General features: G+C 43.2%; 2 protein-coding genes across 3 annotated transcripts in view; one reads left to right on the plus strand and one right to left on the minus strand.

Moving 5' to 3' along the window:
- On the minus strand, positions 1-11,800 carry LOC309687876 (uncharacterized protein). Of its 2 annotated transcripts, none has more exons than XM_082503144.1 (3): positions 11,772-11,794; positions 11,356-11,436; positions 1-1,136 (listed from the first exon to the last, which is right to left on the minus strand). In XM_082503144.1, the coding sequence occupies exons 1-3, from the start codon at positions 11,778-11,780 to the stop codon at positions 915-917; spliced, it is 312 nt and encodes a 103-aa protein (XP_082359270.1). In that variant the 5' UTR covers positions 11,781-11,794; the 3' UTR covers positions 1-914. The 2 variants fall into 2 exon arrangements, 1 of the variants encoding a protein (XP_082359270.1); XR_014270886.1 differs by lacking the exon at positions 1-1,136 and adding an exon at positions 6,290-7,574 and having other exon boundaries at positions 11,772-11,800.
- The window catches only part of sh2b2 (SH2B adaptor protein 2), a 26,672-nt gene continuing 3,626 nt past the window's right edge, over positions 3,978-27,023 (plus strand). Inside the window, exons 1-8 of the mRNA XM_082503143.1 lie at positions 3,978-5,617; positions 15,795-16,728; positions 23,302-23,403; positions 23,643-23,734; positions 24,119-24,219; positions 24,324-24,485; positions 24,608-24,810; positions 25,334-25,508. Of these exons, the coding sequence (XP_082359269.1) occupies positions 15,826-16,728; positions 23,302-23,403; positions 23,643-23,734; positions 24,119-24,219; positions 24,324-24,485; positions 24,608-24,810; positions 25,334-25,508 (1,738 nt within the window). The 5' untranslated portion in view covers positions 3,978-5,617; positions 15,795-15,825. The remainder of the gene's footprint in view (positions 5,618-15,794; positions 16,729-23,301; positions 23,404-23,642; positions 23,735-24,118; positions 24,220-24,323; positions 24,486-24,607; positions 24,811-25,333; positions 25,509-27,023) is intronic.

Genomic DNA, 27,023 nt, shown 5'->3' on the forward strand with positions numbered 1-27,023 from the left:
ATTTTTCGTTACAGTGCTCCATTATAAACAAACATTAACAAAGACAGACAATGCACTAACTAAGAATAACACAATATATACAGGCATATATATACATAAAAGTCACGTATTAATAAATAGCTGAAAAAGAACATGTGCAAGAAGGGTGTAGCTGTTGCAGCAAACAGTGTGTTAAGTGGATGCGTTGTACAGGGAGATGGCCACAGGCAGGAATGATTTCCTGTGTCGTTCAGTGGTGCTTTTCGGTAATCTGAGTCTTTCACTGAACGTGCTCCTGTGACTGACCAGCATGTCATGGAGTGGGTGGGAGGTGTTATCCAACATTGTCTTTATCTTGGACAACATCCGCCTCCACGACACCACCTTGAGGGAGTCCAGCTCCATTCCCACAACATTACTGGCCTTACGAATCAGTTTATCGAGTCTGTTGGTTGAAATGTCAACACCGACCCCCTGGATTGAAACAGGGGTCAAGTGTTTCCTGGTCTTCCTGAAGTCCACGATCAGTGCCTTGGTCTTTGCCACGTTGAGCTGCAGATGATTCTGCTCACACCACGTGACAAAGGAGCCGACCACAGCCCGGTACTCTGTCTCATCATCCCTGCTGATGCATCCAACCACCGCGGAGTCATCAGAAAACTTCTGAAGATGGCAGGTCTCTGTGCAGTGGCTGAAGTCTGTGGTGTAGAGGGTGAAGAGGAAGGGGGAGAGGACAGTCCCCTGTGGCGCCCCTGTGTTGATGATTACCTTGTCAGACACACACTGTGGGAGACGTACATATTGTGGTCTTCCTGTCAGCTAATCAACAATCCAGGACACCAGAGAAGCATCCACCTGCATCGCTGTTAGCTTATCACCCAGGAGGGTCAGCCTGATGGTGTTGAAAGCACTGGAAAAGTCAAAAAACATGACCCTCACAGTGCTCGCCGGCTGGTCCAGATGGGTGTAGACACGATTGAGCAGGTAGATGATGGCATCTCTGTTCCGAGACGAGGGTGATAAGCAAACTGAAGGGGATCCAGATGTTGTCTGACAATGTGTCGCAGCTGGTCCAGGATGAGCCTTTCCAGGGTTTTCATGATGTGGGAGGTCAGTGCCACGGGCCTGTAATCCTGGGGGCCACTGGGACGTGGCGTCTTTGGAACAGCAAAAGCAGTTAGTTAGTAGTCATCAAAAACTAAAATCATGTGTGAAGTTGTGTGTCTGTACATGTGTAACAAACACAGACTGTGAAGAAAAAATGGTCATACTCTAGCCCTCATAATCACCCACCGGTTTGTAGACCCACAGCCTGAAGCCTCAGGCTTACTTTTATTGCAACTACCATCTTGGGTTTTGTGTGAAAAGTGTCCATATTTGCAAAGGAGGGTGGACTGCTACTACAGTACTGTGAAAAAGTATTTTTGTCATGGTCCGGGGTGGGTGGCTGGAATTTTCCATCAGGCTCCTGAGTCTACCTGGTATCCACCCCTGGGCAGGGCCACCGCCTCCTCCAGTTCCACACACCTGGAGCTGTTTGCAGGCAATCAAACCAGAGTGAACCTCAGGTCAGCCATTCCACATCGCTCAGCTCACTCCGGATTCACGTCACCCCCTCTCATCGCTCACTTCCTCCAAGTAAGTAAAGTTATATAATGTACTCACCATCTTCAGAGCTCCTCTCCACTACCTCCCTAACTCCGATGTCCTCTCTCCTTAGTATGTCTGCTTAACTGCCTCCTTCCACTCTGCATCTCTGGCCCAGTTCCCCCTCTGTAGATCCATATGTGTGAGTGAATGGGTGGATGACTGGATATGTAAAGCGCTTTGGGGTCCTTAGGGACTAGTAAAGCGCTATATAAATACAGGCCATATCCACCTAGCCACGTTAACTAGGCCTCGCAACGTTAAATTCTGTGTTTTTGTTGCCTTTTGTCCTTGTCACGCTTTCAAATTTAACTAATAAACATTGTGAAACATCCTGTCTCTGTTCTGGGTTCCTGCCCCTGAGTCCAGTTTTAGTACCAACCTTTCAGTCTTCTGACAATTTGGATATTTATCGCATTAATGTACATGAATCCTTCAACATGTCATGGAATATTTAAGGGATTTAAGAAAATATTTTGTAAAAATTGCTTTACATGCAAAGGATCCTCATTTCAAAGCAGAGCAGGAGAGACAAACCCAGCCTCAGGGGCTTACGAGCTAATGTACTGCTGGTCCCAAGCCCAGATAGATGGAAGGGCAAAAAAATCTGTGCCAAACCAAACGTGCAGATCGATCTACTGTGGCAACCCCTCGGGAAATAAAGGAGCAGCTCAAAGTAGCTTACTTCATACTGTATTAAATAAAAAGATATAACATATAAGCTGATAAGACATTTTTATAGTGAAATAAAAGCCAAAGTTTTCCAAATGTGAAGTCATAAGAACTAAGAACCAGGTGTTAAGGTAATTCTGTGTAGTCTCTATTGAGACAGTGACACAAAACATCTAAATTCATGATTTCTTGGGACCATATTCCTCAGACACCAAGTCTCTGGGCTGGTATTAGTACTTTACAAAGACTTGTAAACCGTTGAAGCCATAAAACTGGCACCCTTTAAATCACCATGCTTTTCTTTCATCATTTGTCTATACTGCGAATCATTACACAGATCACTTAGAGCTGCTTAATAGCTGAGAAAAGAGTTCAAAAAACAAGATCACATTGTCACTGCTCTGACTTAAAGCAGGTGTAGATTAAATACTGACCTTTCAAATCAGCTCATCCACTCCCACTACCACCTGTCTGTGGCCTGACCAGGCCATTATTTTAGTCCTTAACCCCCCCACCAGACTCAATCCTCTCAGGGAGGATTATCATGAAGCTAAACTCTGTGTGCCCCCACCACTGGGACGGAAACATCACAGAGCCACGTGAAAAGCCTAATTTGGCCCAAACAACATTTATGTAATAAAGGACAAACTGACTTTATTTGTTTAACCTTGCATGTTTGAAACGCAGCTCAAAGAGCTTTACCAACTGGAAAAGATATTACCCTCGAAGACAAACCCCCCTTAAAGAAAAACTAAACCCCCATCACCCAAGGTTTTTATTTCAGATGTTGCGGACATGACCTGTTTGCTTTCTTCAGCCAAGTGATGGAAGAAAAGATCCTCTGAAAATACTTCTGTTACATGCACAGAGGGAAATGTCATTTCCCATTTTGTCTGTGGTTTTCTGTCACTTCCCTGAAGTATGAGCCTAATCCCTAACCCCACATAGGATGTACTCTGGATTATAGTTCTTCCTGGGGAGGAGCAGGAGGAAGAGAGTTACGAAACTATGAACATGTTTTCATATTTTTATGGACAGATTTAATTGTTTTGAATTGAAGGTGTTAATTTGTGGCACATCAGATCCTAGCTTTCCTTCCTTCATTATGTTTTGGATCCCTGATTATCGTGTTAGATGTTCACATTACAGACCTCATTTGCTTTCATGCTGATGTGAACTCGTGATAAAAGTATTCAGTATCAGTTTAATCATCAGCTCTGACAACACAAAGCAAACAGAAGAGTAAAATTAGATGTTTGACACGCTGTCCTGGAACCCCTGGTGAGCTGCTCCAGTGCTGTTTTGGGGTTTCTGGTTTAAAGGGCAACACGAGGAAGAGGTGGGACTCCTTTAAGACGCCCACACTGTCCTCCACTCCTGTGAATCTGGGTCTGTGGTCAGCTGATTTGTTTATATGCCCCTGTGTCTGTGCACGCTCTGAAGAATGGATCAAATATCCTGTTTTTCAAACTAATAAATGTATTTTTCCACGTACTTATTCTTTAAATAGCACGCACAGATAAACAGGGCATCCAGCATTGTGTCAGTGGCAACAATAAAAGGGTGTGGCTCCTTTAAGGGCAGTGTTAAATAGATCAGTGTAACACACACGCACACATAGCCCCCCAGTGCAGGAAGATGCGGTCAATTCAACCGAAGACACACAGAAAATGACAGCATTTTAATGCGCCTTCAAAATAAAAGACCCTCGTGATAATGCTGAAAGTGATTCAAAAATTTGCAACGAAAGTGTGTGTGTGTTTTCTGTGGATGCTAAATCTGAACAAAGAGTGAGTTATCTTTAAAAATGATTTTAAGGAACCAAGCAGTTTAACTGCACAGCATGTATTTTCAGTTCTGTATTTCCATGTTCAGATAACGGAGAGCGCAGTGCACTATAACTCATAGAAACCAGGCTTCAGTCAGTTTGTGATCACCCAATGAAGAACACATGTGTTTAATATACAGAAATCAGCATTGTGTGATCTGAAAGTTGCATTAAAAGCAAAACTATAAACGGCCCCACTTTTGTTACTTCCCTGGAAAATTTTCTCTTATATTGATAGAAATCCTGATTGATCATAAAACTAATGATAAAAACAGCTAGAAGCTCGTTTTCTACTAGACCAACAAGTAGAAACACTGCAGAGTATCATCATCACTGACTTTATTCATTACTCATTATTAATCTATTCCTCTCTTCTAGTGTGACTTTTGTCCTGTCTTCTTCCACTCACCCTCAACCTTTCAGTCCTAAGTGAATTAGATTTTTCTTCCTGTTAAAAGGGAGTTTCTTTTACTTCCCACTGTTGCCAAAGTCTTGCTTTTGTGGGAGGGGGGTTTTCTCTGTAGGGCCTTTACCTTACAGAATGAACCCACTTGAGCTGACTGTTGTTGTAATGTGGTGCGATATAAATGAGATTGAACTTAACTGAAATTATTTGGAAGACACTTTTCTGTTTTGCTACAGAGTTTTATAAAATGTATTTTTATTATTAGTTATTATGTAATTTAGGGAATCTGTGGTATACTTCCTTTTTTATGTTCCTGAACGCTCATTGCTTTCTAAAAAAGGACTCATAGTAACCAAGTACCACCTTAGTTTAGTTTAATATTATTTATATAAGAAATTCTTCCTGTTTTCTAGTATAAATTTGGGTAATTCATACATAATAAATCAAGATTCTTTGGTTTGAAATGACAAGTTTGTGGTATATATAATTCGCCTAAATCATAGCTGTGTTACAATACATTCATCTAACTTTAGTCTGTATTTCATAGTGTTTTCCAGAATATGCTTATAAAAGTACCACTAAGAAAATCAACAAAACCACATGATCCCATTGTTCTGTCAGATTGACCAAGCTTGTTCAGGTTTCCATAATTCACAATAAGGAGCTGGAGAACAACTGGCACGTCACACATCATGTTAATATCTTAGGAAAAAATGTCCTCGTCCTCCAATTTCCACCCAGACACAGCTACTTTTGGCGTGTCTGTGAACATATATAATCAAGCTTTTTACAGGCAACTCATTCCTTCCCCTTAAACTTTTAGCTCTATTCTGAAAGCAGTAAGCGGAAGTAGCAGCTTTTGTGACTCTCCCTGGTTGATGGTGGTCTGTGGAGAGCGGAGCCAGGCGTTCAGCAGGAGCAGCATAGTGCGTCGAGCGGAGATGGAGGTAGAGCTGACCGGCTGTGAGCTCGCGTAAAGACAGCAGCCGAGCCCGGGGAATGACCATGTTTGATCCCGAAAAGTGAACAACCTCACCGGGATCGCCTCAGACACACCAGCGTCATGACAGCACTCCTGTATTGAGGTGAGAGCTGATGGCACCGCAGAAGCCGTCGCTGCGTTTTATTTCTTATTTAGCGCGTCTGGACCATCCTGACGCGCAGGGTTAGACATTTCTGCAGAGCCTTTCTCGTGTGCTCGTGCTGACAGCAGAAAGGAGTCAGCATCGTGATTTGTCGAGGACAGCAGCAGCAGCAGCACACCTCCAGGTGCTGAGGCGGAGAAGACGCTGCTCTGTTTGGGTGTTAAACCCGCTTCATCCCCGCAGCTTAAACCTGCGCTCAGAGCCAGGCAGAGAGCGAGTGCGGTCTTTTGATGATGATAGCGGCTTGTTTGGGGGGGGGGGGGGGGGGGGGGGGGGTGTGTGTGAGGCTTCCTGGTTTTGAGGGGGGTCGCGGTGTAAGAAGGGGGGCTTTTCCGATAATCTGTTTAATAGACTTGGGGGAGTCGGTGTGGTGGCTCACAGGAGGGCTCGGGGGGCCTGATGTGATCTGGTATGATGTACAGTCCGGTTCCGCTCGCGAGGATCCAGAATCAGTGTACCAGCTCGTGACTCTACACGCGGACTCCCATTCATCGCCCGCGTTTGGACCTGTGTCTGTCAGCCATTCAGCAGGAGGCTGCTGCCGATTCCCATTCATGAAGTCCAGTGCGCAGCCTGCACAGCGATTCACTGTCGGCTTTAAATAGGCTCCCCGGGCCTGCAGTGGGCCTGTTATAGGCCTACTATTGACTTTCTCTTATGTGTCTTTTTATTGGTTATGTGAGACAGTCAGTCAATATGAAGCCTTATCAGTCAGATTGGACCAGGATGCGGGCCTGCTCGTATTTGTTATGTTTACATCATTGTACCATTCTGCTAACACTCCTCCGAGGCTGGACTGCGTCTCTGTCTCTAGGTTATGGTTTTCTATTGAAGTAATAGAAGGAAAACAGCATATTATTCCCGTATTTTCTAACTAAATGCTCTAATATTGCACTGGCGGTGCTGTTTTTGTTTTGTGATGTTTAACTAGGATTTTAAATCCCCACATCATTATGCTCTTCTGCATATGTTGGGGGTAACTATGGTTACTGTTGCCTTCCTATCAGCTCAACGCAGTCTGGCCATTCTTCTCTGACCTCTGACATCAGTAAAGCACTTTTCACCCAAAGAACTGGTGCTCATTGGATATTTTCTCCTTTTTGGACCATGACCTGTAAACTGTAGACATGGCTGTGCAGAAAGTAGCTCAGATTCTAGGAGAAACCTTTGTAATATTCTATGTGGTTAAAAAAGACTTGAGGATACCATTACTCAAACTTTGACATGTACCGACATGCCTATTAAGCTTAGCTATTTATTATATGATATTCAATCAGTTAGATAAACATAAAAAATATTTCTTGTGTAACTGAAACAGCGTCAGGGTGGTGGGTTACTTTGGCACAGGGAGGGGTGGGGTAAACAGGACTGAGTGCGAGTCAATTAAAGAGCACCGGTGGCGACTACGCTCACATTCATATCTACAGCTAACCTAACATGCATGACTGTGGACTGTGGGAGGAAACTGGAGCCCCTGGAGGAAACCCACACAGGCACACGAATTATAAAAATAACCAACAGATTGATCAGTAATGAAAATTAGATTTCTGTGCAGATCTAAATATTCAGATTCAGATTTGCTCACGTTTTACTTTACATCATTTAAGGCGTGTGAGACTGAAAAGATGAAATACGATGACTTCATAAGAAAACTACAGGGACAAATCCACGGCTGAAGTTAACCACAAAGTAATGTTACATAGATCTGTGTAAGCGGCTGTCTCCAACCTCTGTCGGCACTATCATCGTGCTGTTTTCTGCATCAGCTTCACCACAAATTAAAAGCCCATCTAGTCCAGCAGCTGAAAGACTCGACGCTCACACAGGTTGTACAGTATTCCTCCTTCTGTGTGCTTCTTTGTGAGAGGCCTGTGGTCATCTGTGAAATTAGTTAGACCTGGTGGGTGAGAGACAGGAAATGGAAGTCAGTGGTGCAATGTGCATCTCCCACACACTTCGTCCTTTATCACTGGCTGCCATATGGATGCTTGAGCTCACTCAACATTTACATTGTCACCGCTTGCCAGAGGAAGCATGTGAGAGAGCGAGAGAGAGAGAGGAAAGTCTGCCTGCAGAGGACACGCTAATTTATGTGTTTAATATCTGAGCAATGAGGCCGTACCTACATCATTAGTAGCGTCTGGGAAAAAAACTCCCACAGGTGAGCCGACTCAGTTTATTTGTGTGCAGTCACAGTTTGGTGATTTGGTCCTCAGGAATGCTCGATCTCCATCACCACTGGCTTCTTATCATTGTTGTATCTGTCTGCCGCTGCGCGCACATACACAGGCTCGCACAGACAGCTCAGGCATATCAGTGTCTGGATCAGGGCTGTATAGCTTTCATAACGTCTGTCTGCGTGCGCCATCACCCGTCCAGTGAACATAGACGCTCTCTGCGGTGGTCCTGTGTTACAGGACAGAAACTCTTCCAGGCATTCAGGAGCTTTGGGGAGAAATGAGGTTATCACCGCTTGGGTTAAAGGTCACTGACCAGCTCCTCTGAAGTGAACAGATCTAAAAGTAGTCGAAGGTCGGGGTCTATCACTGCTGACCTCTATTTCTGCTCTTTCTCTCGCTGCAGCGTCTAATCCCCTTCCCTATCATACCTCTCTATCTCGAGTTTCTCTCTCCTGGGATTTCACTCTTTTTTTTTTTTTCTACATCTCTTCTGGTTTTCCTTCCACTCCCATCATCCTTTCTTCGTCTGTAGTGGCAAACCTGGAGTGCATAGTACCCTTCTTTCTCTTTTGCTATCTTTACTCCTACACACACCTGGAAGACTGCTGTAATAATCCGTATTGTGTCTTCTGTAAGTGAGTCAGTTTTTTGTCAGCGTGACTTTCCTCCTGTGTCTGCTTCGGTCCTCCTTTAGCGTGAAGTATCAAAACAAAAGAGCTATCCTGTTTATTCTGCAGCATGTTTCTGCTGCAAAGGGAAATCATAATTTTGCATGAAGCATTTTGATTCATCTCTTTATTTAAAGGCACTATATGGAGCAACTCCAATATTTAACATTAATGTGTTTGGCAGCTGATGTGCAGGTATGTTGCAGTACAACTTTGAATGGTCTTAAAATGGTTTCAGGTATTAGTACTGACTGACTAACTTTATCCAGAATTGGTTGGTTGTTTTAACTGTTTTAATGTGTTTTTCTTGTTTTGTTTCTTAAGTTTTAACTCATTAATGGGAGGGGATCTATTTCAACTCTATACTTTTATAGTAGTGCTGTGCTGTTATAGTTACTTCACACGGGCAAAACCAGACAATAGGCAACGCTTTGGTTCTGGTGGAGATTGGATAAACGTTGCCTGGTCTAGATTTCGATTTCTGCAGCCATATTTGTGAGGTAGGGTCAGAATCTGGTCTAAACCAGAGGCTACCTTTGCATCGTTGCTGCCCATGTCCATCCCTATATGACCACAGTGTACTCATGCTCTGTTGTCTACAGGTCATGCACATGTCACAAAGGGCAATCAACTCAAGCTGGTGTCTTAAACACAATCAAATGGCCTCCACAGTCACCAGATCTCCATCCAATCTACTTTTGGGATGTGGTGGAACGGGAGATTGACATCATGGACGTGCAGGAACTTTGTGATGCTATCACGCCCACATGGACTAAAATCATCAAGGAATGTTTCCAGCAGCTTGTTGGATCCAACCCAGTAGTATCAATCCATACCTAATAAAGTGTCCACTGAGTTTGTTTAGCTTTGGCATGTATGAATGGTGCGCACAAATCTGTGTGCAAATGCACACACAGAGCATAAACACATAAACAGTATATCGTTTGTCCATTTCAAAGCGCTGCCATATTTCCATCTTATATAAGAACACATTGTTAATTAATTCAGAGAGCGCTGAAGATGTTGTATGTGTACATCACTGTACTGAGTGTGCTGCTAGCTGTGTGCTGTCCTGTATAGCAGGCTAATCTTAGAAAACATGTCTGGGCTCAAACTCCCTGGAGTGGGAGCACAACATCACCAATCATCCTCATCAGACAATCGCAGAGACTGTGCTCCTGGCACGCAGCTGCTTGCAGCATATAGGGCATATAAGTCTGTTAAAAGGCAAGTGCAGTGTTTATCCCTGAAAGTGCACAGAAGTAGACATGGCTACATAAATAAAAATCCATGTGCATCCGGTCCGCTTAGCTAAAGTATCATTTCCTCAGTAGCTCTATATTACTACCCAAAACACCACAGTATTAATCAGGCATGTGTAATTCCTACCTCTGCTCAGTTCAGTCCTGTGAGAGCTCTACAAGGTACATGAAGTGAATGGATTTTGTATGATGTGTTTTGCAGGCTATAGCCAATCACTTCTCCCTGCACAGTAATCTCTCTGCAGTCTCCCCCAGAGTCAGTTTACAGTTACAGACAGAGCTCCCGACCACCTGACAGAGATATCTGCCCCCTCCCCTGGGGGAACGCACCAGCAGGAGGAGGTGGTGGGTGCACAGGAGTGGTAGATTTTTACAACCGATAGGGACAAGTAACAGGAAGGAAAAGGGCCTTTCGAGGCCTGGAGGATGGAGGTAAACATTTTTAGATTCCCCACGACTCCCCTTAAGTCTGTTTTATTTCTTTTGCTTCCAAATCATTGGAGCTGAAAAAAAATCTGAGGGGAGTCGCGGCAATGTGAGAAACTACAGGGTGCCCCTGCTCCCCCCATCCTGCAGTTTGTCTCCCTTTCTTTACGCTCCCCTTGTCTCCTCCACCTCCACACATCACTGATTGTTTTAGCAGCTGGCCTGTGGAGCAAACACATGCCCCCTTCAAGTGGTGGAAAAAGTATTCAGGTTCTTTACTTTATCAAATGTACCTATACAACAACAGAAAAATACTCCACAGTAAATTTAACGGCCTTTGAGTTAAAGTAGAGTTAAAGGAAAAGTTTGCTTGTTGTGATAAACCTATAAATTGCTCCTTTGTAATTAGAAGCAGAAACAGGTGACTCGCTGCTGTCAGCAGTGGAATATTTAGCAGCTAAAATGCTGAATATGTTCCTCACACACATCCCAGATCAACACGCGAAGGCCGTTTTATGCCCGAATTCTCAAACAATGGTAATTTTAAAAAAGCCATTCATAGGTGTAGTTTATCATGAACTTTTCACTTTTTGTAACCATATTACAAAGAGCTTGATAAAAATGAGACTTTTTAGAAACGTTTGAAAAAAAGCAAACAAAAAAAACTCCAAAACGTTTGCTTTTGACTTTTGCTGTTTTTCTACTTCAATACTACTTTCTTTTTTTGTGCCTTAGCAAAGTAGATAAATTTTTGCATCACCAGCAACACAACATAGTGTTTGCTTTTTTCAAGTGGAGAAAACACAGGAAGTCACAATAACAGAAATGTAGCAGGTCTGTGACAATACAAGTAGTATGACAGGATTTTCCATGCCTAAGTTTTCTGTGTACTTATAGATGACCTCCTTTATTAAAAAGTGGTTTTAAATCAGTGGCATTCTATATCATTAAAATGTTGACTTTATATTTTGCTCAAAGGACACAGGGTAAAATGTTAGCATGGTTGCTGAGTAGCCTACTTAATGCTACATTACGTTAGCTTAAGCTTTTATGTAGCATTAGCTGATACAAACATTTTAGCCCATAGAAAAATAACTGCTTCCACAAAGACAGTGCCAGGTGTCCACGAGGTATTTCCATACCTGACTCCTCTTAGTACCTTTCTTGTCAGTGAGTTTGGGCAGAGCCATCACAGCACTACTCCTGTCTGTAGATATCCTCTCCTGCAGCACATAAAGACAGGCTAACGCAGTTGTAGATGTATGCTTCCCCCTAACACTAACTCACTCAGTCATCAAGTCAGCATGAAACTCAAGCCATGAGTGAATATATTGGCCAGAGCACAACATATTCACTTAAAGATATCAGTTTAATCTTAATGTGTTGTTAGGTTTATGAAACTTAAACTGTCTGAAGTACATCTGTCAAACAAACGTTAGGAAAAAGAGTTGAACCTTTCCCTCCGCTTCAGGTCAAATGTAAAGTGAAAAAATGTGTTCCCAAAACACATTTCTGGTCAGTACTTCAAGTAAAGAGCTCAACTATTTCCACCACACACTTCTCTCATCCGCACTGCATCACCTCCCCCCATCACTCTGCTTTGGCTGTTTCTGCCATCATTTAAACTTTAGATCCTCGTGTGTCTTTCCAGTATGTAGTCAGTCTCAGTTTGCTGAGCCTCAGAAAACCATAATGCCGTCCACTTCCTCCAGCGTCTCATGGCTTGAGTTTCATGCTGACTCGATGACTGAGTGTGTCAGTGTTAGTGTGTGTATGTGTGTGTAGTCATTTCAGTATCCTTGAGAGAGCCGCATCCTCATCTTTACAGAAGGGCAGGAGTGTGAGAATCGCACCTCACAATGTGTTGTTGTTTTTCTGCTGAATGAGTGGAAAGTGGGCCCAGTGCAGGTTTTTAAATAGCTGAATGGATATTGACTTTCTTGCCTTGGCAACAGCAACAGCAACACACACACAAGCAGACACACACACACACACACACACACAAGGCGAGGGAGATAATTATTACAACACTGGGTTAAATCTTGTGTGCCGTGAAAGAAAGAATGAATGGATGTTTAGATGAATGAAGTGATAGATTCGTGAATGAAGTTCATGAATGAGTGGAAAGAGAATTTAGCTTTTTACTTTTAAACGTTTAGCAACTTTCTCCTAATAAGTTTTAACATTGGGGATAATAAGACATTTACTAATGCTTTATAATCAGTTATAAGGCATTATAAAAGCAAACCTTGTACTGTTGAGTTATGAAAATCACCCTGTATACTTTCTAATAAATCTAGGCTTGAATGGTCTTTATAATATTTAATAAGAGTTAATTGTAATAATTGGTAAATGAATGGATTTGGGTTCAGGTCCATTGTCACTCTTTCCAGAAGCTATACTGTTCTGTGGATGCCTAACACGTTCTGTCCTACCTGAAATCAATGATGCACTTTGTCTTAATTTGCTAGTCATAATATTTTTACCTTCCATCCGAATTTGACTGGCTGATTTCTATTCTTTGACATTTCCAGTCAGCAACATGCAGTTTACATTTTTAGGTTCACAAATGATTTTTCTTTGGTTTGTGAAACTGAACAGAGTCACAAAATGACCACTGTGTCTGTCTGATACCTCTTAGGATGTATTTCGGTGCCTCTCTTTCATTTTTCTTCACTATTCAGTATTGGTGGTACAGTCGCCTCACAGCCAGTAGGTCCTGTGTTCAAATCCATTGTCCAGCTGGAGTCTTTATAGGTGGAGTTTGCATGTTTATCCCAAGCGATCAAAACTTAAAAACGTCTTTAGGCCTCCTCTGTTTCAAGTAAAGTATGGTAATTGCAGTGACACATGTTACATTTTGCTCCAGTGGACAGTGCAGTGCATTCCTGTGGAGCTTGATGGATTATCTTTTTAACCCTTTAAAGGCATAGATGCAACTTTGGACATTTAACATTAATCTGTTGCTAATTTGCGATTTGTAAATTAGAGTGAATTGTGTGGACTCAATGCATGAAGACTCCTTTATGCTTAGTTCAACTGAATTCAGCAGATTTATTATAGTTTTGTATTTTCTAATTAGTTTTTAATTCGGATTTCATTTTAACTTTATTTTTTTAACAGTTTTTCCAGGACAGGTTTTCTTGTTTCAGTTTAGTTTTTATTGTTTGAAAATGTTTTCTTTTACTTTGGTTTCAATTGTAGTTCTATTTAATAAAAACATTTTTTTTTAAAAATGATATTGTATAGCAGATATATGTCAGAGGTAAGATTTAGGAAAATCAGTACACGTATTATAGTAAAAACAGTTTTTTTCCACTTATCAAGTTTCAGTGAATTCATTAAATCGTGCTGGCACACCCTCTGCATTTACGATTACGCCGACAGTCACTACAATCACCAGTTAACCTGATGATCGTCGTCAGATGGGTTTAAACCCAGAAGCTTCTTACAATGTGAGCTGCATCCAAAGACACATTTTTCACTCTCATGCACACATGCAATCCATGGGAAACATGGATGCATTCAGGAAGTGTCTCAAGGACACTTCAGTATACAGATGCACGAGCTGGGGATCAAACTGATGTTTTGAATAGTTGACGACCTGCTCTAAATCCCGAGCCACCACAAACACTATTTTGGTGGGTCATAGATGAGAACTGGGTAACTGGTGAGGAGTATAAAGAGGTTCATCCAGAAGATGTGACTAAAATAAACCATAACTTGTACATCTGTTTAAACTGAGACCCCTGACCCACCCGCTTCGTCACACTTAAATGAAGTAAAGGAGTAAAATAAGTCCAAATTCCCATAGATTTGTGAATAGCTGCAGTTTAAAGGAAAACATTAACCATTCTCATTTTTTCCCTTGTTAATCTGAGCCGTTCCTTTACTTTCAAGTGTCTCTAACCATCACCGCACTCCTCTAAAATTTTAACACCAGGTCTTAGAATCTAAGATGTGCTAGTGAGCTCCCTTTATCACATCCTCTCTGTGATCTGGCAAACAGTTTGTTTCAGATCTGTGGGAGAAGAAACGAAAGAAAGCGACTGGCTTGTAGTTGAACATGCGTGTCAGACTTCATTCCAGCGGCGAGAGCGCTAATCCTTTCTGAAAAGACAACCCACACTGATGCTTTTGAAAATGACAACAAAGCTGCTTGCCAGAGAAATTCCAGGAAACTCTGCAGTGCAAATGTATGCATGATTTGGTTTAAGAGTGCAATTTCAGTAAGCAAACATTTGAGCTCTTACTGTGAGTCAACTGCCAAGAGAAGCCCGGCAGCTCTGAGAATAAGCCTTCGCGGCGCGGGGAGTGTTAGCTGTCCCTTTGTGTATGTTGCCCGGCCTGCCCACTCACATGTTAACTTCTTTGTTATCTGCGTTCTTTTACAGAAATAATCAAACCAGCGTGTTTTTGATGGTTTGGCACTCTTTGCTAATGCTGTGTTAGTCACTCGCGCGCTGAAGCAGAGAGAGGGAGTGAGAAGGGGAGGGAGGTGAAAACTGTCGTTGGATGTTGCTACTGACACAAAGATGGTATGACTCTGACTGTGCAGCGAAGAGTTTTTGCAGTGATGTGCTGCGCTCTGGCATTGCTGGGGCCAGAGAGGGTAGGTTGAGGAGTGAATCATGCAAACGCACACCTGCTGGAGGGCAGAGGAATGCAAGGATGAGTGGATCAGAGCAACTCTCATAAATACTCATTATTTAGAAAAGCGCCAACGAGTGAGACACACAGGATGTAAAGAGGATCGGTTTGTGTTGAATTTGCAATCCGCGCTAACCTGATCTGACAGAACACACTTCCAGATCGTTCAGATTAGCTCAGCGCGCGTCACAAATGATCAATTGGCGAGGCTCAGAAGTGATAGAGACCGAGCTTTTGTGGATCATTTCCTTTCGAGCCGCTGTCACATCGAATCTGCGCACATGGCAACTTCAGCCCTTCATGGCATGCCAGCACTGCTCATAATCTTGGACTGTCACACATCTGGACTCAAAGTCAAAGTGAATAAAGCCCCAACACAGTGAAATGGGGGGCTGTTTGTGCGCCAGAGCTATAACGGCAACTGAGGACACTCGGGGCACGCTTTCTGTCATTCTCTGGCTTTTTAGAAACGCGGTGGCGTTTATATCCTCATAGATTGATATTTTAAAGAGGTTTTTCTTTTAGATTGAATATCTTCTTACGATAAATAAACTATTAAAAAATGTAATTGTCTGTTAGAAAAATGACAAATAGGCTGATTTCACATATCCTATAACGCTGTTAACATTGTGTACATAAATCATAGAAGAAGCTGTTTTGCTTAACAGTGCAAAAAAAGTAAAAATGTGTAATATTTTATTAGTAAATATTTCACTGAAAATCACTTCATTTTTCATATGATTAAGATGTAAATATTGTAATGACAAACAAGCTGGTTTGCAGTCTGCCTCATCTTCTTCTTTGTGCCATCACACATGCAGGCTGTGCCACAACTGTTGCGTGTGACATCCAAGACCAAGAGATGGATAAATTCATGTCGCAGTCCATTTATAGTTTCCACACTAACTGTGCTCTTCTTCCTCCCCTTCAGCCTCTCCTCGGTGGGTTGGCATGGCCCAGTGATGAACGGAGCGGTTTTGCCCGGTAGCCCCGAGCTCTCCTCCTCGTGCCCGCTGCCCGACTGGCGAGAGTTCTGTGAGCTCCATGCTCGAGCCTCTGCTGCAGACTTCGCTGACAAGTTCCAGCGCTTTCTGTCGGAGAACCCCTGCTATGACTCGCCAGGCGCCGATGCCAGCTTCTCGCAGCACTTTGCCCAACACTTCTTAGAGTGCTTCTCTGCAGCGCTGACCCAGGCCCGGGAAAACCAAGCATCCTCTCCGGGAGAGGACGGCTCCAACACAGCGACAAAGTACAGCATCGTTCCTTTCCTGGGGATCCAGGGTTGCCCGCTGTCCTACGGTCACGACCTTTACCAGAGACGCAAGGACGCCGGGGCTTCGAGTGATTCCCTGGACAGTATGGACAGCGGAGGGGGAGGAATAAATGGGGGAGGCAGCGGCACCACTGCCTCCAGGGGCCCTCAGACGACCCACAAGGTCTCCGCTCTCGGACAGTCTCGCAGTTCAGAGGACGTTTCAGTCAGTCACCCAAAGGCTCGATTCAAGAAGGGCTTCTCCCTGAGGAACATGAGCCTGTGTGTGGTGGATGGGGTGAAGGAAATGTGGCATAGACGGGCTTCCCCTGAACCCGATGCGCCCTCTGGGACCAGGAAGGCTAATGGGGGAGGAGGAGGGGAGGCTGCGGGCGGGGAGAAGTGGTCCCAAAAGCTTCGGCTTCCACGGGGTTCCCAAGGCCACAAGGCTGAGCTCCTGGAAATCCAGAGAGAGGGAGCACTGAGATACATGGTGGCTGATGACACAAACTGTATGGGTGCTGCACAGTGGCAGAAGTGCCGCCTGCTGCTGAGGAAGGCAAAGAGGGAGGAAGGGGAGAGGTTCCTGCTAGAGTTCTATGTACCACCCAAGGTATATCAACACTGATACTCTTATCAATACTTGGAATGTGCTTATCATAACAGCAGCCCATTCTTATTACACATTGGCATGCTAACCAGTGATGTTTATTGTCTAAACTTTATACTTAGCAGGCATGAAGGTGTACAAAGTAAGCATGCCTCTGAGGTCAGGTGCTCCCTGTAGACCAGGGATGTCAAACTCACTTTATGTCACAGCCTACAGGCAGTGGGCCGGACCAGTTAAAGGTCCGAAGTTTAACTAAACATTTAAAATATTTAAGATAATATAAGCCAAAGAAGTGCAGTTTCAATAGAACATCTCAGTTTTTCTTCACGATAAAGAATTGCTGCTGTCATAAATGAAAGAAATTTGTCAGCACAAAAAATTAAATGGGCAGCACGGTGGCACAGTGGTTGGCACAGTGGTTAGCACTGTTGCCACACAGCAAGAAGGTCCTGAGTTCAATTCCACCATCAGGCCGGGGTCTTTCTGTGTGGAGTTTGCACATCTCTGTTGCTTGTGGGGCTCGCACACAAGAATTTCACTCGCATGTGCTGTGCCAGTGTGCCTGCACATGTGATGTGACAATAAAAGTGATTTGATTTGATTTTTGATTTGTTCTCCCCGTGTTTGCGTGGGTTCTCTCCGGGTACTCCGGCTTCTTCCCACTGTCCAAAGACATGCAGCTTGTGGGGATAGGTTAATTGGTTAATCCAAATTGCCACTAGGTGTGAATGTGAGTGCTGTTGTCTGTCCCTGTGTGTTGGCCCTGCGACAGACTGGCGACCTGTCCAGGGTGTACCCCGCCTCTCGCCCTATGACAGCTGGGATAGGCTCCAGCGCCCCCCGCGACCCTGAAAAGAATAAGCGGACGCGAATGGATGGATGGAAAAAATTAAATGTGTAAAATTACAGAGTTAAAGTTCTGGTAGCTCATGGCCCAGACTATCATTTCTAGAGTAGATGGGAACTTTTCTTTTATTTAAATGTTTATCTACTACTTAATTACTTTGACGTTGTGTATGAATGGCAATGGATGAGCTCATTATCAGTAGGAAAAGCTACACAACCAGGAAAATACAACAATACAATAAAAGTCCAAAATCTTCACTCTCCTTCAGTTATTCCAAAGACATCCAATGGCCCAGATTGGAGTCTTTGCCTGGCCAATTCTTGCCCCCAGGCCTTATGTTTAACACCCCTGCTCTAGACATTTTAAAAACCATGATAGACAAAATAGGACAGCTGAGGAAAGGTGAAACTGTGCTGGAATGAAAGGTTTTAAATCTTTTGTGATAAACATGCCTAACCCTGTCTGGGTTTCCTTATCTAACCACTGAGCAGGTGTTTGACTTTAGAGGCTGACTGTTTTCCACTGCGATTGCTGCTTGCCTAAACTCTAGTAGCATTTAAAAAAAAAAGGTTAATAATGATGCCCTAACCCTAACTTATTAACTGCAGACTTTTCAGTTAATAATAAATTGAGGAGGTTGCATTTTAAGTTTGGCACATCCTATCAGCGTCATTCGCTGGAGTGAGCTGTGTTTTCATGTGGCTCACATGTTTGATCAGTCAGCCATGACCAGAGAACCGAATGTAAACACACAGCAATGTCAAATATAATCGCCTAAGACTGGCAGCTTTGTCATTATTTGGGTCAGTTAGGAATTTGAAAACATTATCTATGTCAAAATGAATTAACGTTGCATAAAAACCCATAACAGCACCGTCTGCCGAGGCACTTACCAGTAGTCGTGTACGGGCTAGTCTGGCTGGATCTGGTATCAAGTTTCTTGACCCATCTCTGGTGGAGAGTTAAGGAAAAAATGATTACGATGAAAATGGATCAGCTATTATTTATTATTATTGCATTAATCAGATAGTTGTTTTTGGCTTTCAAATGTAAAAAAGTGTGCAAAACCTGAAATCCTTAGAATTTGAGAAGTGGACACCAGCTCTTTGTTGTTTAATCTAATAATAATCCTGAAAGATGTTTTTCTTATCAGTCAACTAAAACAATAATCTTAAGTGTCTCAGATTGTTGTTGTTGTTGTTGGCGTGTTTCTTTTGGCCTGTTCGTGGTTTTGACAAACTGATATAGTTAATCTCCGTCAGAGATGAATAAATATGGGTGGTCAGAGCTTGAAAATGAAGGCAGCTGAACTTTTTTTGGTTTGTGGAGATGTTTGGCCTCTCATCCGAGAGGCTCTTTCAGTTCTTACACAATGACGTATTTCAACCCCCTCTCAGGGGACTCACATGAGTCATAGCCTCACATGATGGCGGGGTAGTGTCTCATAGAGGTTTCACCTATGGACACTGGCCTTTGGTTCATGTGAGGACTCACATGGTCAGTAGTGGGTCACCTCCAAAGGGGTGGTCTCTACTCCAGTTGTTTTAAAGCTGAAGAGGCCTCTTGGATAAGAGGGGACGTGTCTTCACAAAGACTAGTTTGACCCGAATCACTGAGAACCAGCACAGACATAGTGCTGGATGTTGTTTAGATGCTAAAAATCTGACATTTTAGCCTGTTGCTATGTGGTTGCTAGGATGTATAATTCAGTTGTTCTGTATATACGTGAGCCGTTATTGATGTGAAGACAATAAGAAAACTATAAGAAGCTTTTATTTTATTTTCAGATGTTGTAGTTGCATAAATGCAAAACATAAGTCTTTTCAGCCCATTGCTAGAAGTTTGCGAGGCAACATGTATATCCAGTATAAATATGAACCTTTCGGGACCTAAGATTGTACCCGTGTGCCACGTTTGGTTGCTCAACCCCTGATCATGATAGGGCGGCCGAAGACTCAAACAAACAAACAGAGATTTATGTTATTATAATAAGATTTCAGCTAAGTTCCTCTTAATTTTTAGTAATTTGTCCTCATCTCCATATATTTTAAAGTTTTTCAGTGTTCTCAACATACCCAGCTGACAAAAACAAAAACAGATAATGGTATGGAAAAAGAAACTAGTTTTTTTCACAGCCATTATTGGTATTGCGAGTTCTGTCTTTAGCAGTTTTAATTTTCCAAGCTTAGTTCATTTCTAGTTCCTCAAGTCTATTTATAGATTAGGAAAATGTTTAAAAAGTGATGAAGTAATAAAAATAACCAGTAGTAGTAGCACTTCCTAAATTCTAGTTTTAAATTTAGTTGGGCGATCCAGCCCTGCTGACGCAGAACGACACAGTTCAAACCACGCGCTCACGTGTGTGCACACACCCTTCACATTTGTCTATATGGGATTTCCAGATCATTGCCCCTGACCTTAAGTAGGCCACAAGGCTGTGCAGCTGATTGTGTGTAAATCTGCCACTGTCCTTTGATCATGGCTGGTGGGAATATGGGGGAGAGGGGTAAGGACAGGTGGGATGCAGACGTGCGGGGGGTGGGGGGGTATGAAAGTAGAAAAGCTGAGACTGTGGGAAAGAGAGGGAGAGAGGAAGCTCTTACATTGATTTCTATAAGGTGAGGGGATCACAAAGTTTCCCTTTCATGTGCAAAAAATAAATATCGATCGCTTCCGCGCCTTTGGCAAACTGTCAGCAGTGACCAACTGAAAATGGGAACCAAAATAGTTTTGTCAGTCACTCGAACTCTGCCAAGTTGCTAAGAACTACAAAAAGAACAAAAAACGTAATGACGGCTCTAAAGCAGTTTCATCTGTTAACTTCTATTAACATCCAAACTGGGAAAATTATTATCAGCTGTGAACAAGCCTGAGACTTCAGAGCGGCGGTTACAGCCTTGATGACACATTAATTAAACACATGCATTTCGACGGTCCTGCTCTGCAACTCTCTGACTTGCTTTATCACTGCCATCGTATTCGCGCAGTACAAGTCATAACAGTGCAGAGTCAACAGTGCATGAAAGATAAACTGACTCATAAAATCTCACTCTTGCCCGCTCCTGGCTCTGACTCCAGCTCCGTCCCTGTCAGGTCCATCTATCTGCTGGCTGCTCTGTGTGGCAGAGACGGCACACTGCAGCACGCTTTCGCTGCCTGCATTATGACACAGCAGCAATGCCTGAGATAACCCGCTCTGGTTCGCACCACAAAACTAACCTGCACAAACTAAAGAGGAAGAGTAGCAGCAGAGGCAGTTAACCTAAGGACCAGCTTTAAAGGTGGAACTATTGTGCTTATTTTTAGCTCCACACTATTTATTCAGTTAAGTTGAATTCAGTTTTATTTATATAGCACCAAATCACAGCCACAGTTGCCTCAAGGCGTTTTACATTGTAAGGTAAAGCCTCTACAATAATACAGTGATCTGATGACTCCCTGTGAGCAAACACTTGGTGACAGTGGGAAGGAAAAAGTCCATTTTAACAGGAAGAAACCTCAGACAAAACCAGGCTCAGGGAGGAAGACGGGACAAAAGACACACTATAGAGGAGAGCCAAAAATTAACAATAACTATTGATGAAATGCAAAGTGGTGTACAATTACACAGAGAGTGAAAAGAAGTGAGTGACAAAGAAACACTCAGTGCATCATGGGAAGCCCCCAGCAGCCTAGGCCTGTTGCAGGGTTACTAAGGGAGGATTCAGGCACACGTGATCCAGCCCTAACTATAAGCTCTATCAAAAATGAATGTTTTAAGCCTAATCTCAAAAATAGAGAGGGTAAATGTCTCCTGAATCCAAACTGGAAGCTGGTTCCACAGAAGATGAGCCTGAAAGCTGAAGGCTCTGCCTCCCATTCTACTTTTAAATATCCTACAAATCACAAGAAAACTACCAGTATGAACGCAAAGTGGTCTATAGGGGTGCTATGGTACTATGAGGCCTTCAATAAAAGATGGGGCCTGGTTATTTAAAACCTCGTATGTTAGGAGAAGGAGAGGTGCACTTCACTAGAGTAGCTTTGCATGATTCATAGTTCAAAACAGTCCATGTTTATTTTATACTAGGACAACCTGCTCAGTTTATCTGAAACAAGCTGTTTTATCTTCTATCACTTGAAGCCTCAGCTATTGGCTACAAGGGATTAGTTATATGCTGACCTCATTTTCTGAATCTTTTGCATTATTTAATATCAGCATCCACCATTGTAACTGTATTTGTACGGGCAGAAAATAAGTAAAAACATGTGTGTACTTTTGGTCACTACTGCAGCTTTCATTTCATGCATTATTCATTGTGAAATGCTAAATATTTATTTATCAGAGCCTTTACTTTCAGGAAAGTGACTAATATAGAAACACAGTAATGCACATATACACAGCAGTCAGGGAAAGCTGTTGCATGCATGCATTCGTCTTGTTTCAAACTGTTTTACGTCCTGTCATTATACCAACTCAGAGCCTTCTATGCCCTTGAAAGAAGCCAAGCCCCCTTTTCAAAGTCACTTTTCTCACTTATCTCAGATAATAACCACACACTATTCGAGTTTTAAGCACAAACTGCTATGTGCACTGGTTGGCTTTTCGACAGACGGAGCCCACTTAGATTGCACAGGAAATAGTTTATTACAGGAAATGGTTTTTGACATCTGATCCAAAGAGAGGGATTGTGGGCGGGGACAAGAGCCAGCTGCACAGGTGGATCAAGATGAGGACGGTGTTTTCTCCAGACAGATCAGCTGATAAAAGCCTCTGACTGACCATCAGTCAGTCAGCCTCTTCCCACTCCGCCTTTCCTGAAACACACACAGAAACAGCTCACGGCTCACAACCTCGGCACACATTCACCGGATCTGCTGCGATTGTCATCTGGATCCAACTCTCTGCAGAGGGGGAACATGAGGCCAGCATGTTTTCTGTGTTCACGCTTTTATAAAGCCTTCCTGTGTCGTATTTGTTAGTCAGCCAGCAGGAATAATCGCCAAAAAACAGGCTTTGAAATGAGATACTGCAGAAAATCTGAGCCATGGAGATATTTAAAAGTTATTTAAATGAATGTTAATTTCAACTGAGCGGTCCTATTTAATCTGTGGGTGTACTGCTAAGGCTGAACCAAATGTTGTGACTGCATGTTGCCCCTTAATTATCATGTATGAGAGCGAAGTTTGAGGGTTTGGAAAAGTTATCTTTGTGTGTTTCACACTAAAGAGAGGGGGTAAAGTGGTGAAGTGGTACTATTTAAACTACCGCACTACTAATTTAAAGCTAGAAAAATACACAGTTTCTACTTTTACAAGTGTTGCAGTTACCTCCTGTAGGATGTAACCCAATGTTTTTCTTTTTAACTTTGGACCAATTATATTTGCCTCCTCTGCTTTGGGACTTTTATAGTCTAAGGTCATCTGAAACAGGGCTTGGTTCACAATTTCAGAACACAACGGAAGGATGTTTTACATGTCTGCAACAGAAAGTATGAGTAGTTCAGAAGCAACTTTCCCACTTTAGATTGTGTCCTTAGTTTTTGGAGGCAAATGTTAAAGAGCATTTTAAAAAATCAACTTATTGTATATTAGCAAATGCGTTTATTTGGTTCCAACACCTTCATCTTACCAACCTTGGCTCAGTCCTGACTGACCTGTTGGGACTCACTGGTGTCAAGTGCAACAAGCTTACTTTATGCCTTTAGTATGTGCACTATTTTTAATATGCGTCTGTTTGTATGTTGTAGTCCTCAAAGCCCAAAGTTAGCATCCCTTTATCAGCCATTGTGGAGGTGCGGACCACCATGCCGCTGGAGATGCCTGACAAGGACAACACGTTTGTTCTTAAGGTAGGAAATACACAAATATTTGTGCACAACAACTTCCTGCTTAACATCAATAACACTGAAAAACCCTACATATGAAACAGAACTTAAAAAACATCTGGTATGCAAATCAAGTACACCATGACTTTGCTGAAGTCAAGTTCCACTTCACCTGTTTTTTGGTGGGGTTTTCTTTTTTTGCTTTGACGTGGTGCACTGAACACAGCTCGGTGTATGACTGCAGTTTTTGGCTGCTTCCACAGGTGGAAAACGGGGGAGAATACATCCTGGAAACCATCGACTCGCTGCAGAAAAACTCGTGGGTTGCTGACATCCAGGACTGCATAGACCCCGGGTAAACCACCAGATAAATATTTGCTGTTGACTGAAGATGGAAAGAAGGAGAGAGGGACGGAAGCGGGGGCGGAGGAAAGAGTGGACGGGAAAAGGGGGAGGAGGGTGAACACACACAGTCATTAATCATCCAATTACTAGAGTTTTTGACAACTTTCTTGAGCATAAACATGGGCGAGCTTGCACCGCGGACATTCCTGCCCAGTTTCTTGGACGAGTGGACATTTGTCAGTGCAGCTCAGGACATAAACAGAAAGGTCGCTTGTGTAGGTGCTTGTAGGATTTGTGTAGAGTCGTCTGTTAGGACTCACTGATGTTTGTTTGCTCATGTGTGTGGATGTGTATACGTTCCTGCGGTTCTTCTGACCCAACTGCTTGTGTACAGTGACAGCGGCGATGACATCGAGTTGGCGTCCTGTCCTCATGGTCAGGCCTCCAAAGAGTGCTCCATGGTGGCCTCTTGCAGCTGCGAGCTGCTTTCTGAGGGTGAGCGTAGAGACTTTTTTTTAGTCTCCGATGCAGCACCGTGTAACATAACGTGAACATGTTTTGACACTGACCAATACAATAATGTATAAAAACATGTTTAGGAGTGTACCGTGCTCCCGAGAGATCGTGCTCTACAGCAGCAGAGCATTACAGCACCTCCTCAGTCCGTTGCAGGGAACCTCCTTTTACCCAGCACCCATCTCACATGCCTTTAGAGCGCTTCCTCCAATCCCCAGAGGCCCAGGGCTCCAACTCCTCTGCAGGTAATGATGAATTCATTTTATTTTCCTTACAGGGTGATCCAAGCAGGTTTACGAGAAAATAAACATGAGAAAATTACAGATGGGGAAAAATAAACCGTGGTTTCTCCTGTGATGCTGCTTAGGTGGCAGTGAAGGATCAAAAGACTCAGATGGAGATGCCAGTTTGGCAGGTTACCCGTGGTTCCATGGCACGCTGTCCCGCGTACGTGCAGCTCAGCTGGTGCTTGCCGGTGGGGCGAGAAGCCACGGGCTGTTTGTGATTCGTCAAAGCGAGACGCGTCCGGGCGAGTACGTCCTCACCTTCAACTTCCAGGGCAAAGCCAAGGTGAGATGAGTAGATGGACGATCTGCAATGTCATGTGACTGAAACTTGCACATTGGAAATGATTTCAGTTTTATCTGGTGAGCTGGAAAAAATAAATGTTTATTTTTTATTTTCGTTAATTAAAAAAAATTGGCAGCTTTAACTAAATGACATACATATTGTTTTGTTCTGTGAATTCTGGGGACTGCAGTTGCTCAGGCTCTGGAAAAGCTGCAGTAATGTCAATGTTTTATGTTCTCTTATGTAACATGATCCCTGCACATCACATCCTGCCAGCCGGCAGTGCTGAGGAAGTTTCAGCTGCCACTTCTTCCTCTGGTGTCAGCCTTGGGCGGTCTGCCACAGCAATAAGTCTCTCAAATAATGTCCTGACCTCTATCTTGGTCTGGTTTGTCTGATTGTTTCTGATGCTCACTGTGTCTCGCACTTTGCTTTGTCTCTCGTTTTTCTCCTCTTCTTTCTCTACTTCCTCTCTCTACTTGTTAATGCCCCCCACCCTCCACCTTTCCACTCTTCCTACCAGCACTTGCGTCTGTCAGTTAATGAGAATGGGCAGTGCCACGTCCACCACCTCTGGTTCCACACCGTATCGGACATGCTGCGACACTTCCACGCCCACCCCATCCCTCTTGAATCTGGAGGCTCAGCTGACATCACATTACGCTCCTATGTACAAGTGCAGCGGAGCTCAAACACAGGTAATCAGTGCAGTAACTTACAACACATGTTGTGTACACTCGACGTTTACTTTATTTTGGTATACCTTCTATTACTAGTACTTTCCCATGATTTGAGTCTCAGCACTCAGATATGGTCTTCTGCATTCCTTAGTTGTAAAAAGTGGTTATTTAAGTAACTGTTGCCTTCCTATCAGCGAAAAGCAGTCTGACCACTCTCCTCTGATCGCTGACATCACTCACTGGATTTTGTATGTTTCTTTGTAAACCTAGAGATGGTTGTGGGAAAATATTCCAGTAGATCTGGAGTTTCTGAAATAATGAGGCCAGCCCATCTGGCAGCAACACTGTGCCATGCTCAAAGTCACTTAAATCACCTTTCTTCCCCTTTCTGATGCTCAGTTTGGACTTCAGCTGGTGATCTCAGCCGTGCCATCTCTACATGCCTAAATGCACTGAGTAGCTGCCATGTAATCAGGCAACTGGATATTTTCATTAATGAGCAGTTGAACAGATGTACCTAATAAAGTGGCAAATATAATTTTAGCTGCTAATTTGCTGAATTTTTACTCACAAACCTAATAATCATTAACACTAATGATTATTAGGTTGTTATGAACTCAAACTCAGACTCCACGTAAGGTTTCCTGTGGAGCTTTGGACCTGTTTATATCTCACTGTTTATCACATGAACCCTGCAAACTAGTTCAGGCGAGCAACTTGAGCTCCACTGCATCATATACACGTAACATATTATACTATTTATGCTGCAGAATTTCCCATCTGCTCACTGCTGCCTTGCTTTTCTGCAAGCTGTTTCAACCCGTTCACCATCCAGCTGTCGGCTCTAGGAAGGATTCACTCACCAGTTTTATACGTAGAATATTTGTGGAAATCGATAAGCTTGGACCTAAACTCTTAACTGTAATAAATCTGTAACTGTAAAGTGTAACGTCAAACCAGTGGCGTCATTACTCCACAGATCTGATGTAGGTAATATAACTGGATACACTGCAATGCACCAGCAAAGGCAGAGAATTCGAAAACTGCAAGCTGGTAAACACAGATGTAAACAATACTGGATTTAAAAGACCCACCCCCACCTTCTGCCCTCCACTCTCCTGGCATGGGATAAATGCCCTCCTGTACAGGAGAGTGAGGGGGCGATTATACCGCAGGAGTTTTGCATGCAGGCCGAGACTCCGGCTCCTAGCCACTCTGGTGGTCACAAAGAAGTCCTCTGTTTCCTCAAATGCTGCACACACTCACGCACTCATTGACAGACACACGCACACACACACACAGTGAGGGTTTGATTCAGGGTGTAAAAGACTTTATTGATACGCTGGTCAGGCGTGTCTTTGGCAACAGTGTTGTCGGTGTTATTGCCCTCTGAGAGAAAGGATAATAAAGGAGGTTCGCACCGCCTGTGTTTACACACTGCTCTGTGAAGAAGCTTTTTACAAGCAACTCTCTTAATGGAAGCCAGCAAACAAATAGCAGTAGCAGAGAATATTCTGTATAATTAATATGTCC

Source organism: Aulonocara stuartgranti (assembly GCF_965226115.1).
Source record: "Aulonocara stuartgranti genome assembly, chromosome: 14".
NCBI lineage: Eukaryota > Metazoa > Chordata > Actinopteri > Cichliformes > Cichlidae > Aulonocara > Aulonocara stuartgranti.

Excerpts from the sequence above, each read along its gene's own strand:
- LOC309687876 (XM_082503144.1), bottom strand. Across the intron at positions 1,137-11,355 it reads AAGGTACTAAGAGGAGTCAG|ACGCCACGTCCCAGTGGCCC; the intron begins GTATGGAAATAC and ends GCTGTTCCAAAG.